The sequence below is a fragment of the Ambystoma mexicanum genome, chromosome 3p (genome assembly GCF_040938575.1).
Source record: "Ambystoma mexicanum isolate Mex_15411 chromosome 3p, UKY_AmexF1_1, whole genome shotgun sequence".
Classification (NCBI taxonomy): Eukaryota; Metazoa; Chordata; class Amphibia; order Caudata; family Ambystomatidae; genus Ambystoma; species Ambystoma mexicanum.
The window spans coordinates 886,335,932-886,352,583 of NC_090925.1; the positions used below are offsets into that span (position 1 = coordinate 886,335,932).

At 46.8% G+C, this 16,652-nt stretch overlaps 1 protein-coding gene across 2 annotated transcripts in view; it reads right to left on the bottom strand.

The window, feature by feature from the left end:
• The window catches only part of MTCL2 (microtubule crosslinking factor 2), a 524,903-nt gene that overhangs the window by 95,620 nt on the left and 412,631 nt on the right, over positions 1–16,652 (bottom strand). For both annotated transcript variants that reach the window (XM_069652111.1, XM_069652110.1), the window contains one exon: positions 2,840–3,007. In XM_069652111.1, coding sequence (XP_069508212.1) covers positions 2,840–3,007 — 168 coding nt within the window. The remainder of the gene's footprint in view (positions 1–2,839; positions 3,008–16,652) is intronic.

Sequence of the window (16,652 nt, forward strand, 5' to 3'; positions counted from 1 at the left end):
ACACAATTGGCACTTTTTTGAATGTGATCAGGAGACTTAGGGCCTCATTACACAGAAGGCGGTAACCATGGCGCTATTAGCGCCATGGTTGCCGCTGGTATTTTACCGAGTCCGCCATGGTGAATGGCGGAATTACCGCCCCATTCCAAGGTGTGCGGGGGTGGTAATTCCCCATTCACCATGGCACTTCCCCATTTCCATTTTTGCCTCCATAGGGCTCAATGGAAATGGGGAAGGCGGTAATTACGGTACTGCAAATTCCAGCTGTTAAGGTAGGGACCCACAAAGGGACCTCGTAGTAAGGTGGTAAGGGATTACCGGTACCGGTACCCTTATTCCCTTACCACCATCCGTGTAATGAGGCCCTTTGTGTCCAAAGCATCTGGATCACATAATCTGTCAAAGACAAATGCCTTCAAAGTAAATCGCTCCCCAGCAAGAAAGGGGCTCCTTGAGGAGTCATGACGATCAGCGGGTTGGTGAGCTGATTTTACCCTTTTTGATTTCTCATTCTGTAAAACCATCTATTGGAATCTCGTTTCCATCCGTTATGTAATTCTCCAAGAAGGGGTTTAAGGGTAATGCAATGATTTTCACCCCAATCTTGGCTCAGAGTGTTGAGTACGTAAAGAAATTGAGGTCGCTCAAGATCCTGTAACTATGAGTGTCAATAATTCACACAGTCCCTGAACGTGTATAAGTGTGAAAAACCTCTCATCTATTATGTGAATTAGTGGATCATTCGGAAATGAATCTTTGCCACGTTTGGGGTTTTGTGAACTTGGTCTTCGGCCCACACCATGTGGGCATGGTGGGGGCTTCTTCAAGCTCAGGTCCAGGTCGCTTGGACAGGAACTCTGTAGGAATTAAAATATATCTGGATACCACAAATGGCGTATGGACTTACCCCTTCTCCTCACTTTCTAAATCGTTTCTTCTACTTCGAGTGCTGCCTCTAAAAAGATCTAGCTCTGCAAGAATACTCTTTTTTTTCAGCGTCTAAGTCAAATTCATATATTTTTCTTTTATTCTGATGTTGTGTCTAGGGGTTCTTGATCAATCTCATTCTTTTCAATCACTTATTACTCTTCTTTTAAGTTTGATTCATTGTTTTTGTGGAGGTGACGATCCTTCTTTGAAAAGAGAAAATACCTGGCTCTAACACCAGTGACTTCTCTTCTTTCTCAAATGTGATGGTACCATTTTTCTTTACACTGAACTTCATTTTCTTTCTTTTATTAGATTTTGCCTTAAGGAATGAAGAGGTGTTACTACTGGCCTCTACCAAGTTTTCAGCAAACAAACATACACTTTCATGGAGTGCAAAAGAGGGTTCCTGCTAAGGCTTGGAATATCTTTCCTACTGCACCCCCCCTTCCCTCTTCTCCTTGGGCATTTACATTGGGAATATGTTCCTCCTGTTACTGTCCGCTCTGTCCTGTTTTAGTTTGGACCATGTTTTTAGGAGCATTAGGATTTTTTTCCACGTTGGGATCTTATCATTTGACCAATATTCTATAACAATTGTTTGACCTGTCACTCCAATTGAGAACTCAACCCTCCTGAGTGAAGGTGGTCTTTTGTTGTGTTTCTGTACGTCCCTTGGAACATAATTGTCTCTTCTAGCAGAGAAATTCTGATACCTGGCCTCCACTCACCTTGATGCTGTGATCTGTTATCGTGAAATCTAGGAGTAGGCGGAGGAAAGTTGTCTTGGTTATCAGTTCCAGGAGGAAGTGATTGTTGTCTTTCCAGAGAAAAATTCTGGTTTGGATTCACCTGGGAACTGGATACTGGGTTTTGAACATCTCTCAGCTGGAGAAGTATATTTATAGCTAGGATAAGCCGTATCTGCAAGCATGTTGAAATGCACATACCTATCCGTTTTACTTGCTGAAACTAAGGTAAAACTCCCAGGAAAATGAATGCGGGAGGAAAAGTACATAGGTGTCTTTCCCTTGATGCCACCCGCTCCAATCAGTTGATATGTTCAGACTAGTGGTATCCGAAGAATGAGCCACAAAGGAGACCCCTGCAAATGAGTTTCATGAACTAATGAGTGCCCTAAAGATAAAAATAAATCTTTTCATTTGTAGTCTTTACTCAATGTAAAGAAAGTATGGATTGCAACAAAAAGTGTCTGTTTTAAAATTACAAATATATAAAAAAATACTCCATGCAAGAATGATAACTAGTTATCGGTACAATGACTTCCAAAGGTAGCAAGTAAAATACTCCTGTCTCAAAATCGCATGTGGTGCACTGCCTACATGTCACAGAGAGTAAATGAGCTGGACTGTATATTCCACAGTCCCTGTCAGTGACGGAACAGCTCACAAGTGAACCCGTGTTTGCATGATCAATTTGATCACATACAAACATTCCATAAAGAACAAGCTCATCTACGTCCGCATATTCCTCCCACCCTCGTGCAGGAAGAACAAAGAACACAAGATGACCTGGGACTGTTAGCTAACCTGCTGTCCTTTCAGGATTGGCATGGTTCACAAGAGCTGGGATAGGGCTGCATGCCACCTGCCACTTGCTCAGGAATGGTGCAGTACAGAAGCTGATCTATAAAAGTGCACAAGTTGTCCTGGCCGCACATTTGTCCTGCCCCGAGTGCAGAAATGGCATGATGGACAGACCAGTGTGGTTTTGCAGGCTCCTACTGGCCTCCTTGCAGAAATACCAGTGAAGATAATCTGGGTTTGCAGACAAATTGAGCCAGTGTAGATGGAAGGCTCGGAGCTGTTCCATCAGTATCTGGGAGCGCTGCCATGTACAAGCTGACCTCCACCCACCGCGTTTAGGAATGGTGCTGTGCGCACACACTGACCTGTGCCGCGTGGCATTTGAACTCGGTCTTCTCAATCTCCCAGGCTGACTTGGCTTTTGCGAACTGCTGCTGTAGCTCGCCCATTGACTTCCTCTCATCCCGCAGCTCTCCGCAAAGCTCCTTCAGGATCACCTTCATGTCTGCAAGGGTCTTGATGTACTCATTGGTCTGGTGAGTGGAAAGAGACAAAAAATGACCGGCATTAGCAAATGAGGCTTGGCTGAACAAGTAGAGTTGAGTTAAACGCATTATGAATCACTGAAACCATATTGAGAGGAATGATATCCTGTACTGTTGTCCTCTCAATTCTCAGTGTTTTGACTGGTCATGTTTTATACAAATATTTTAATTCATTTGAAGAGGAAATATTAATTCGTACGTGTTGACTTATTTCATTGACAACATTGGATTCCAATGTAGGTGGAGTCTTTTGCATTGTGGTAATTGGGGTAACAAATGCAAAGAACGAGCAAAGCTCTAATAAGTGTGAATCCAAATATACCTATAGTTTGCTTGTACAAAATGGCCTAATGGATATATGACTGACTGCAAACAAGCTCACATTAGTCACTATTAAGTTCATGAACAGTGCTTTTGCAAATTCCTCTACGCTCTCTGGAATGGCAGAGCGACTCGAAATGGGCCCAGGCTGCAACAAGTGGCAGCTTAATCACCTGTCCCAAATGACCATGCGAGTGACTCCCCAGATTCTATTGTGGGACAGTTTTGCCAGATATAGAATCAGAAGCTAGGATGTGTTCGCTGTTCGCTAATGTGTTACCCAGTACTTGGTCTTGAACTCAAGGGATAGCGATAGCACGGGAGTGCTTTTTCACAGAGCACTGGACTATTTATACCACACATTTCATGTATACTGCAGGTTGACAGACATTACCACAATAGCCTCCACCTACTTAGGCAGTGATCAGATACATTCAGAAAACAGGTGTTCTGCTGTAAGAGTTAGCAAAATTGAGGTAATAACATGCTTAGAAGGGAGTCTTTGCAAGCTGTGACATTTTTGCAAGAATCAACTACAAATAGCCCTAACGACAATCAGACAAAAATGGTGCGCTTGTATTCCCCAAGAGGACTCTCAGGTATTCTGTTATATGGCAGGACACTGGACATGATGGGATCCAGACGGACATCTTTTTAAGCGCTCGCTGCAGTGATGCCAGCTCAACTTGCAGGTCACAGGTTTGAACCCTGGTAGGCCCAGATCATCTTTTATAAGTTAGAGGTCAACACATTAAGTACCATTTAGTTGGTACCAGTAATAGATGACACATGCAATACTATCATATGGTTACAAATACTAAATAAACATGCAAGTTATTAATATTACTTGACACAGAATGATCCTAAAGATCAATCAGACAGAAAACAGGTTTCTCTGCCCAGATGCCCAAGGCTTTCCTGCTTGCAGTGCAATTTCCAAGCACTGGAAATAATTCAAAGATGGTAAGCTCCCAATAGTTGTTAAGGGGGTATACTTAACCTCCATTTCAAATATAGCATGTGCTTGACAATAAGGATACGGGCACCTACAGGCCAGCATCAAATTTAGAATGTCTGAACAGAATACTTGAGAAGTGGTTCAAGCCCAGCCAAACTGACGTTGATCAAAATATACATACCTGGACAGGAAGATCCCGGGTTTCTCGACACAGAACCACATTTAAGGAATGTAAGCAAACATTATTGTAACTACAGTGGAGCAAGCAAAGCTTGGTACTGGTGGTCCGCAGTGCCACATTGAATAGTGTGTGCCATGAAACCTTCCAAACCAGAATAGGTTTTATGGGGATGGTCCCATCTTGGATGAAATGTGAGCTATCTCACCAGTTTATCCAGGTTACTGGTGACGTTTGTAACATCACTGAAATCTAGCTACAACGGAGCATGTCTTCAGGACACTGAACTGTTAACCATTCTCAAATACATATATATATATATATATATATATTCAGCTTACGATCTACAGAGCCAATAACACATTGCGCAGTTGTAGTACCACACTCACAGAATATACTCTGTGACTTCAAATGCGTATGCACCTGACTGGGTAGAGGTCAGGTCGCATCATTTAAACTCTTAAGAGACTTAGCTAGAAGTAGCTGTCTCTAAAGTCAAGCATAGTACATAACTAATGCCACTGATAAGGAATTAGTTACTTACCTGTAACTCTGGATCCCCATCACTGATATCTTTCATAGATTCACATGCTGTGAATATTCCCCATCGTCTGTCTGGGAAGCCATGATAACATAGAGCAGTTTAAACTAAAATTGAAAACTTTCTGTCACTTTTGTGCTCTATTACAGTCATTTTGGGTCATACTTCCCACAGCCAATAATAACACCTCCCTTAGCTCGTCCCCTGTTGGCTATCTTCAGATTTGGCAAGCGCATGTGAGTGGCAGTAAGAGGCAAAAGACGAGCCATGCGGTGTAGGTGGGAGGGTCTCATGTGAATCTACGAAAGATGCCAATGCCGGAGAACCGGAGTTACAGGTAAGTAACTAATTGCTATTCCAGCATTGGAACTTTCATAGATTTGCAGGCTGTGAATAGATTACAAATTACAAATGGGCGGAGACAAGCTCCCTGCATAACTTAACAGTTGACACTTACTAACATCACGCAAACTGAACTGCCATCTCAACAAACAGCTAACCCCTGACGCCTTTGACTCATGGCTCAACGCATCTCTGTTGCGGCTCACACCCCCTTGCAAACCATCAACCCGCCGTGGCCTCTTCCCCAGATGGCTAGCTCCTGAGTTGAAGCAAATATATAAACATCTAGAACGCAAATGGCAGAAAGACAAAACCCAGGAGAGCATGGCCACCTTGGCCCGACACCTTTATCAGTACAAGGCCGAAATCCGGAAAGCAAAAAAAGCCCACTATAACTCCCGAATCCTAAACTGCAAAAACCCAAGCAAGGAACTCCACAAAATCATCACTGAATTCACCAATCCAGCTTGCACAACGACCGTCCCGACCCCCTCACAATCACTGTGCGACTCACTCTCCCTCCATTTTTACACCACAGCTCTCGAAAGAACAAATACTCTAGCCACCAAATCTTGCTCTCTTACATCCACCAGGCAATTTGCCGCCCGTACCGGCCAACCCACCAGCTGCGACCACTGCGCAACCAACGTTTGAATCCTTTAGTCCAATATCACCAGAGCAATTTCTCAAACTTCTATCTGCCCGCAAACCATCTGGCTCGCCGCTAGACCCTTGCCCAGCCACAACCCTCAAAGAAATTTTCGCTTCCATCTGCGCAGAATAACACGCAAGATCCATCATAAATGCCTCCCTTTCCTCTGGTATCTTTCCCGACGCATTCAAAACGGTTCATGTCAAACCTCTAATTAATAAACCTTCGCTGGACCCTCTCGAGCCCAAAAACTACCGCCCTATCTCAAACACCAGGTTCCTTGCCAAACTCATTGACCAATCCGCCTACTCCCAACTAAATGCCTTTGTGGAAGCCAACAATCTGCTAGACCCCGCCAAATCAGGCTTAAGAGCCCGTCGCAGAACTGAAACCACCCTAAATTCAATCTGGGATGACCTTAAAATGACAACAGACTCCGCGGGATGCGCCGCACTAATCCTTCTTGACCTATCTGCCGCCTTTGACACAATCAATCACTCAATCCTCCTAGACCGCCTCCACTCCCTAGGAATTCGTGGAACGGCTCTTAAATGGATAGCTTCATTCCTCAGAGACAGGTACCAAATAACGATACTCTCTACCTATACCTCCCAAGCCCGACCAGTCGACACAGGAGTCCCACAAGGAGCTTGCCTATCTGCCCTCCTGTTCAATCTCTACTTGATCACCCTCCCTCCAATAATTCGTTCACACAACATCCTATGCTACAACTAGGCCGACGACACTCAACTAATTCTAAAACTCCTGAACTCAAATCCCGACTCTCGACCTGACCTGGCCTCCTGCCTCCTTGACATAGAACTCTGGATGACCCAAAGCCACCTCCTGTTAAACCCCTCCAAAACAGAAATCATGGTATGTGGCAACTCCGAACTTCTTCCGCACCCACTACCATGGCCATCCGCCATGGGCAACTCACCGACCCCCTCCAAATCAGTGAAAAATCTTGGATGCACCCGTGACTCTGACCTAACACTCTCGCGCCAAGTCAACAACGTCTCAAAATCCTGCCACTATCACCTTAAAACCCTTATGCGCATCTTTCCATATCTCTCCTTTCCCAACAGACTCTCCGCGGTCCAATCAATCGTTACATCTAGACTGGACTACGCAAACCCCCTATACCTCGGAGTCCATGCGTACCAACTGAATAAACTTCAAAGGGCACAAAACGCGGCAGCCAAATTGCTACTTGCACTCGGCCCGAGAGATCACATCTCCCCAGCCCTTAAGGCACTGCACTGGCTTCCAGTAGCCCGAAGGGTGACCTTCAAAATCTTATGCATCTCTCATCGAGCACTGCATCAAACCGGATCCCAATATCTTCAGGACAAACTAAAACCCTATCACCCCGGCAGCACCCTAAGATCAAGCACAGCCGGCCTCATAGTCATACCGAAGACAAATTCAGTCAGGTTAGGCAGATCATCATTCTCAGCCTTAGCCCCCACACTATGGAACTCACTCCCACCCCACATCCGCCTAACTGAGGATTTAACTTCTTTCCGCAAACTGCTGAAAACCTGCCTCTTCCCCTAAAACCCAAGCCATACCAAACTAACCCACACAGTCTAACAGCAACTCAATGACACCAAACCCAACAAACTACCTGATGCGAGAAATTGACAGCTAATAATCCAATAAAATAGATCAAAGCAGTGGAATGGTTAATAAGACTAAATTATACGGAAACAGTAAAGAGATTTTAACTCCGGAAATTGACAGAATGCATGTGGAGTAAACGAAGTGAACACTGTGGATGAAATGGTTAGAATGGATGAAGCAGATGGAATAGATGAATGCGCTGAGTGGAAGAATGCAAATGTGTGAGTGTATAGAATATACAAACATGTTGTGCGGATGAGTGTGTAGAACGGCTGGGTTGTGGAGCGGACGAGCGTGTACCGCTGATGTGTGCGTAAATACAGAGAAGCGAGTAGAACGCAGGAGTGCGTAAAACAGAGCGGACAAGTATTTATAGCGGTCAAGTATATGGAGCGGACGAATGCTTGGAGCGGACGAGTGTTTGGAGCGGACGAGTGTATGGAGCGGACGAGTGTATGGAGCGGACGAGTGTACGGAGCGGACGAGTGTATGAAGCGGATCAGTGTACAAAGATGAGTGAAGTGCTAATTAGATAGAACAGGATATTGCTGTTGAACGTGTGAAAAGCACGAATGCTTAAGGCGGATGAGTGTGGGGAGCGGATGAGTGTGGGGAGCGGATGAGGGTGGGGAGCGGGTGAGGGTGGGGAGAGGATGAGGGTGGGGAGCCGATGAGGGCGGGGAGAGGATGTAGGCGGGGAGCGGATGAGCGCAGAAAGCGGGATGAGCGCGGAGAGGAGGATGAGCGCGCAGAGGGGGATAAGCGCGTAGAGGGGGGTGAGTGCACAGAGGGGGATGAGTGCGTGGACGGGGATGAGTGCGTAGAGGGGAATGAGTGCGTAGAGGAGGGCGAGTGAGTAGAGGAGGACGAGTGCGTAGAGGGGACGAGTGCCTAGAGGGGGATGGATGAGTGCGTAGAGGGGGATGGATGAGTGCGTAGAGGGGGATGGATGAGTGCGTAGAGGGGGATGGATGAGTGCGTAGAGATGGATGAATGCCTAGAGGAGGATCAATGCCTAGAGGGGATGAGTGCCTAGAAGGGGATGAGTGCCTAGAAGGGGATGAGTGCCTAGAAGGGGATGAGTGCCTAGAAGGGGATGAGTGCGTAGAGGAGATGAGTGCGTAAAACAGGTGAATGCATAGTACGTGTGAGGCATAAAGCGGATGAGTGCCGGAGCGAACGAGTGCCCAGAGTGAGTGGATGTGTTGCGTAGAGAGGACGAGTACGTAGAACTAACGAGCACTGATTGCGTCCAATACTGATGAGTAGAATGGATGAGTAGAGCATGGGACAGACAATGCATGCGTGGGGCAAACAGGAGGGCATGCGTGGGGCTGACATGAGTAGTTACGTGGGTCAGTCTAGAGTACATGCGTGGAGCAGACAAGAGTACATGTGTAGAGGAGACAAGGGTGCATGCGTAGGCCGGACTGGAGCGCGCGGGGCGGACTGGAGCGCGCGGGGCGGACTGGAGGGCGAGGGGCGGACTGGAGCGCGCGGGGCGGACTGGAGCGCGCGGGGGGGACTGGAGCGCCCGGGGCGGGCTACAATCCATGAGTGCGCGGAGCAGACCAGAGTATATCGAGCAGACTGGGTGCATGGAGCGGATAGGAGTGCATGGAACGGACTGGAGCGCATAGACTTGCGTGACGTATATAGTACGGTTTGGAATGCAGAGAACGTTTGAAAGAGCATACAACTCATCATATCACACCACCACGCTTACTCTCGCCTTTACATCACCACTCAAATAGAACACAGGGATACTATGACACCATTCGGTATAACTGTTCTCATACCAACATCCGTTGCTCACTCCACATCATTCTAAGTAAACACTGCTGGTTACACACCCCCCAGCCAGGCGTTCTCTTCAGGCCTAGCGCAGCCCCATCCGGTCAGGATAAATCCTACCAGAGCGAACACATACACCTGATCTCTCTCCACCACACCTACCGCTATGAAGCAGCTATTACACGAATACCGCATGAGCTGCACACATACCCGGTGCTCACAAGCACCTTTTGACTCCTTCTACTCTCTCTACTGACCTGAACTTCGGTTCCCAATGGCGTTCAACCTACCAGCGGCTTCAGACCATACCAATGGTATATAAGGCGCTATATAAATACAAAGTAACATAACATAACATAACAAAAGGTTTCTGCAGAACCGACTGGCCAACTCTAGACGCTTCTGAAGAGCCTGGTGAAGGTATGCACCGATCTCTAGGTGGCTGCACGGCAGATGTCAGGCAGCGGTAATCCAGAGAGGAAACCAGTTGTTGCAGCGATTGCTGTGGTGGAGTGCACCTGGTACCGGTAAACCCTTACCGCCTTACTACGAGTTCCCTTTGCGGGACCCGACCTTAACGGCTGGTTTTACGGCTGGTCATAAGAGCTTGAAAGGTGAGTAGGCTAGTTGGGGAAGTTAGGAGGTGCAGTAACGGAGTGTCTTGCTAGTGAGCGAAAAGGGGACGTTATGTACTGTTAGTAGGGAGGGTTAGTGTTCTTTTAATTTATTTTATGGTAATTGTTGGGAAATACTAGTTCGAGAGGCTGTTGAAGAATCCATTCTCTGTATTTATTTGTTTATTGTGCACAGAGGACATAACAGAAGCATGGGACAACCTGGGCTCAGAACGTGTGGGAATGAATCAAATAGTATTGTTTTTTTTTTCCAGTCGCAGTGCTTAAGGGAGTGAGTTCCAAGCTGTTGCTGCCAGGAAAGGGAACCATCTTCCATTCTCCCGGACGCGGTTTGGCTTGGGGCAGACCAATAGCTGACCTTTGCTAGAACACAGCAGTATCTAGTATATCCATCTAATGCATTTGCATCGAGGGGTTTGCAATGAAAATATATGAATCGAATGCATGTTTTTGGGGAGTAAAGGGTTAATTCTTTTGGCTGGGTTTTAAAGGGTAAAAAACAGGGTGTTGGGAAGGGGACCCCTCCACTAAAAAAAATAAATAAAATGCGTGCACATTTTTTCGCTGCAAAAAATTCGATGGAAAAGTCCCTCGATGCAAAAATGTCGATGGATAGACCATAAACCGAGCACAGGAGGATGCTAAATTATCCGTTTATCAGTTTTTCTTTCATGTAAGCAGAATTGATGTGTTAGACTGGCCTGGTAGGGTATGAGTTAGCAGGTGTGTAAGGATTGTATTGCGGTGGAAGATATTTCTTTAACTCATGTGGCTGGTGAGGAGAACGCACAGTGGAAACCAACTGAGTTGTAGTGCTAACTGTGCTACGATATTTCTGTATAAATTTGGTCTTTGTGAATGAGGTTGGAGGTAGGAAGGGTGTCGATGCCCTGTGTCCATTATGAGGATGAGTTGGACAGACCTACCCAAAAGAGCCAGACTCACTAGCATTCTTGATATCAATATTACGTACGACTCTCTTTGCACGTGTAATTGTGACTACTAACCTACTTGAGTATGCTCTCAGGTGCATTCTTCGTATTGATGTTTTTGCCGCGGTGAGTCATCGGGCCTGAGTCTGTGGCGTCTAATATTTTGTGATGAACGATTGGTCTGGTCTTTGGAGTGTGCATATTCATGATGATCTGATTAGCTAGGGGTTCAGAAATGTTCTGAAGGCTAGTTGGTCTACCACTGTTAAGATCCGCCTAGGAAATCGGCCTGAAAGGTTGGCTGCTTGAAAAGAGGATTCTCCTTAACATTTCTGACTGAAGCCTTGGGCTGTTCTTAGGTCCGCGTTGCTGGAATAAATGGTTAAGAAAGGCATGTGGTGGAGGAATTCCTTCTTGGTGGGTTCTGGACCCGGTTCTGGATACCACAGTGAGCAATGCAAATGGGTTTTGAATTGGATTCTGTATTTAAATGGGACAGCGTTGTGTTAGGAGAATCTGAGTGATGTGTCTCATGAGCGCAGCTTCTACAGTTTACACTCTTTGTACTTAAGATATTCAAGAATGTCTACATTGAGACTGTCGGCATAATCCAGTGTGGAGAGTACGAGATCAATGACTGCCATGGTTGTGTGTAGGAATGTTTGGGAGTGCCATTTCACAGCACTCGCCCCACTCGACAGTAGACACTAAGTGAGACACAGGCAAAAGGAGCCCCAATCCTTGCTCTCCAATCAGGGCCTGCTCTTGTTTCTCTCACTGTCCCTGTCTTGACAGTAGGATAAAAACTCTGTATGCATAGCTTCTATCGTTAAGTGATTATAGTCTGCTCTTTCCATAACATTATGGAAGAAGAGAAAAGGGCTGCATGTCTGTTAGCATAGTACCGCTGTGGTCTAGTGTTTTGCCAGAGTTCTGAGGGCTACGAGATGCAGCAAAGGCACACTAAAAATAACAAAGGGTGCATTGCCCACAGCACCCCACTGCCATCTCACTCCTGCATTCATGCATTAGCTTTGGACCCTTTTGGATGTCACTTTAACTAAATAAGGAGAACCGAGCATGACGGAGATCATACAGGCCTGGGTTGCTTCCTAGGTCAATCGGAAAGCTGACAGATGAACAAGTTACTTCTTATCTTGTAACGTTATTTCGATGGGATGTTCCTCTGACGTATTCCTTATCTTTGAAAGATCATCTCCCAGCTTGCTGGCCTCGGAAAAAAATTTCAGTAGAGGGCGCGGCGCGTCGACGTCCCTTGAGCCGATGTCCCTCGACGGCCTCTGTATCGGTGCCGACATCAATACGCGTATAAATAGACTCGCGCAGCGTCCGTTGCTCAGTTCCGTTTTGACGTTAACAGTTGTTTTAGATTAATTGGTTATTGACCTTGAAGGAGCGTAAACTGCAACCACAAGGGAAGTATTACAGCGGGGATGGATGGGAGGGGCTATAAGGAATATGTCGGAGGAACATCCCATCGAAAGAACGTTACAAGGTAAGAAGTAACTTGTTCTTCTAAGGGATTGTGTCCTCCGACGTATTCATTATCTTTGATAGACTCCCATAGCAGTGGTGTGTAATTGGAGGTGGGAGTAAAACGCCACGTTTCCTTTTAGGAATGAACAGAATGTAATACGGCTTTGCCAAACCTAGTCTCTTGACTAGAGGAGGAAGCCAGGTTGTAAAATTTTGTGAAGGTATGTGCGGACGACCATGTGGCAGCCGCACATATGTCTCCAACCGGAACCGCTCTTTGGAGGGCCGAGGGGGCTGCGATACCCCTGGTTGCATGAGCCCTAAGATTTTGAGGAGGCTCTTTCCCTGCTAGTTTGTAACATTCCAGAATGGCCAAAATAATCCATCTGGAAATGGTTTGTTTTGTTATCGGTAGTCCCAATTTGTGCCCTGAGTAACCTACGAACAGTTGGTCTGCTTGCCTAATCCTAGCAAGTCTGCTGATGTAAAAGCTTAAAGCCCGCCTTGGGTGCAGCCTATGTAGCCTTTCTTCCTCTTTCCCCGGATGGGGAGGCGGATAGAATGAAGGTAAGGTAATTTTCAGAGTGATGTGGAATTCAGAAACCACCTTTGGGAGGAAATTAGGCTTCAGCTGTAGGACAACTTTGTCTTTATGAAAAATTGTATGAGGAGGTTTACAAGATAGAGCTTGAAATTCGCTCACCCTTCTAGCAGATCTTAAAGCCACTAATAAGACAGATTTAAGGGTGAGAAATCTTAGCGAACAAGAGTGGAGTGGTTCGAAAGGAGTACCCATCAGGAAATTTAAGACTTAATTTAAGTCCCATAAGGGAACTTGGAATGGTCTTGGAGGATATACATTAGTTAATCCCTTTAGAAATTGCACTACTAAGGGTAATTTGAAATACGATGGCTCCTCTGCAGTGCGCTTGAAGATCGATAGCGCTGCGAGATAGCCCTTGATAGTGCCAACTTGAAGGCCTGAATTTGCCAAGTAGAGTAGAAAGGATAACACCGTTGGTGTACCACATGAGAAGGGGTCGATATTCTCTTCTCTACACCAGCTGCAAAATTTGTTCCAACGGCAGCAGTATAAAGACTTAGTTGCTGGCCTTCTGGCCGAAAGCAACACCTCCATGACGTCATCAGGGAGGTCCCAATCCTTATATCTCAACCTTTCAGAAGACAAGCATGAAGGTTGAGGGTTCTGATGTCTGGATGGAGAACTTGACCTCTCTTCTGTGAGAGAAGATTCTCCTTGAGTGGAAGACGAATTGGAGGGCAGATGGACATGTCCAGAAGGTCTGGGTACCACGTTCTCCTGGCCCAGTCTGGGGCAATTAGGATCATGGTCCTCCTGAATCTTCTCAACCTCCTGATCATTTGAGGAATGACAGAGACAGGTGGAAACGCGTACAGGAGTGGAAACTCCCAGTCCACTACGAATGCGTCCCGAGAGCTCCTCTCGGGGGAAATTCCCTTGAACAAAACAGATCGCACTTCCTGTTGGTACTGGTGGCGAACAGATCCACTTGAGGGGTTCCCCAAAGGGCGAAGATCTCCTGAAGGACTTCCTGAGCTAGTTCCCACTCGTGGGAGACTGTGCCCGGCCTGCTCAGAGCATCCGCCGTCAAGTTCTTCTCTCCGGCGAGGTGAACTGTCGATAGATTCCTTCTTGAATTGCCCAAAACCAGACCTGCATTGCCTCTGCACAGTGGCAGTGATCCTACGCCTTCTCTTTTGTTGAGGTAGTGCATGGCCACTGTGTTGTCCGTCATTATCAGGACATTTTTCCCCTGTACAGATGGCAGAAAATCCTTCAGCGCTAGTCTGATTGCTCTCAGCTCTAGCAGGTTGATATGTAGTCTGGACTCCGATGGAGACCAACGACCGCTGATGGTCAAGTCGCTGGTATGGGCCCCCCACCCCGTGAGTGAGGCATCTGTGACTACTGTTATCTCCGGCCATGGTTGCCAAAACAGTTCTCCTTTCAAGATGTTTTCCTGGCAGGCCCACCACTAAAGGCCTCGAGCTACCTTGTCCGGAACCTGAAGGAGGTCTGTCATTCTCCATTAGAATTGCGACCACTGAGTTCTCAGTGCCCACTGAAGAGATCTCATTCTCAGACGAGCCTCTGGCACAAGGAAGATGCAGGATGCCATGAGGCCTAGCAACCTCAAAAAGTCAAAGGCTGGGAGACGTTGGGCATTTTGAAACTTGGTGACCATCTGCAGAATATCTTGAGCCCTCACCTCTGGTGGCAAGGCTTTTCCCAGGGAAGTGTCCAGGACTGCTCCAATGAACTGGAGCCTCTGTGATGATATAATCTGTGACTTCTTTAAATTGAGGGAGAATCCCAGTTTGTGAAGGAAGTGGCAGACATAATCCAGCTGAATCTGAGTTTGTTTTCCGGAGATACAGCTCTGATCAGCCAATCGTCCAGGTAGGGGTAGACGTGAATCCCTTCCCTCCTTAGACTTGCAGCCACTACCGACATTAGCTTGGTGAAGACCCTCGGGGTGGAGGTCAGCCCAAATAGCAGTACTCGAAATTGATAATGAGAGCCACCAATTGCGAACCTCAGGTATTTCCTGTGTTTGAGATGGATTGGCACATGGAAATAAGCATCCTGGAGGTCCAGAGATACCAGCCAGTCCTGGAGCTAGAGGGCCTGAAGGATCTGAGAGAGAGTTACCATCTTGAAAGTGTCCTTCCTGAGGAACTTGTTCAATTCTCGTAAGTCCAAGATAGGTCTCAGTCCTCCGTCTTTCTTTGGTATGAGAAAGTAGGGGGAGTACCAGCCCTTGTTCCTCTCCGCTACAGGTACCGGTTCTATGGCACCTTTCTCTAGCAGGTCTACAATTTCCTGCAAGAGAGCTGTTCCCCAGTGGATGACTCTGAGGGATGCATAGAAAAGGCAGGCAGTAACCTTGGGCAACTGTCTCCAATGCCCAAGCATCTGACGTAATAGCCTGCCATTCTGTCAGCTGTTGAGTTAACCTGCCCCCTACTGGTGTTTTGTGAGGAGAGTCCTCAGAGCGGTTTGAAGGCGGCTGATGCAGATGCCGAGGGTAAAGAGGCACCTGCTGCGGCTTTTGTATTTTTAACCCGTCCACCTCGGGTACATTTTTTCTGACCCCTTTGAACCGGCTGTCCTCTGCCTATTCCGAATGCGGAATAGAAGCGAAAGGACTTACCTCTCCAAGAGGTTTCTGAGGGATTGCAGCTCCCAGGGATTTTGCTGCTGCCTTTGATGTTTGTAGCTTTTCTAAACTGCCATCCGCCTTCTTACCAAACAAAGAAGAGCCGTCAAAGGGCATATTCAAGAGCGTGCTTTGCACATCTGGGGCAAAACCAGACTTTCGCAACCAAGCAAATCTCCGGGTTGTTGTACTTGCCACCATGGCCCTGCTGATGCTGTCAGCAGAATCGATGCCAGTTTGAAGGGATTCGCACATAGCGTCTTTACCATCCTTGATGATGTTTAGGAACGCTTCCCTTTCTGCTCCCTCCGGGAGGCAGTCAGCCGCTGATGAAGCACAATCCCAAAGTGTGTGGCTGAACCTTGCGAGCGTACAAGTAGCATTGATGGATTTCAACGCCATGCTACATGCAGAAAATACTTTTTTGGCCATAGAGTCATATCTCTTATCATCCCTGTCCTGTGGAACAGTAGGGTAAGCCGATTTACTACCTGATGAAGTAGCTGCCTGAACAACCAGACTCTCCAGAGTTGGGTGTTTGGATAAATATTCAGGGTCGCAGAAGACACCCTATATTAAGCTGATAATTTTTTGTTAACCGCCGGGATTACCTCAGTTGTTTCCCAGTTTGCCAATATTCTCCTTTGTAATGCCGCATGAAATGGCACCACAGGATCCTCATGTGGACCTTTGACCAAGATGTCTGTGAGGTCGTCTTGTCGAAAAGCAGGGGAGGGTGTGGACCACCCCATAAACTCTATTATCCTTGCCATCAAGGTTCTATAAGGGGTTTCAGCATGTTCCCCTGGGTCTGGTCTGGCAAATTCCACTTCTGGGGAAGTGTCCAACCCACTTGCTTCCTGTAAGGATTCTTGGAGGTCTTTCAACCTACCTTCCTCAGAGGTAAATTCCTCTGGTACAGGAGTTGCAGATCCCTGCAACTCAAAAGGTCTT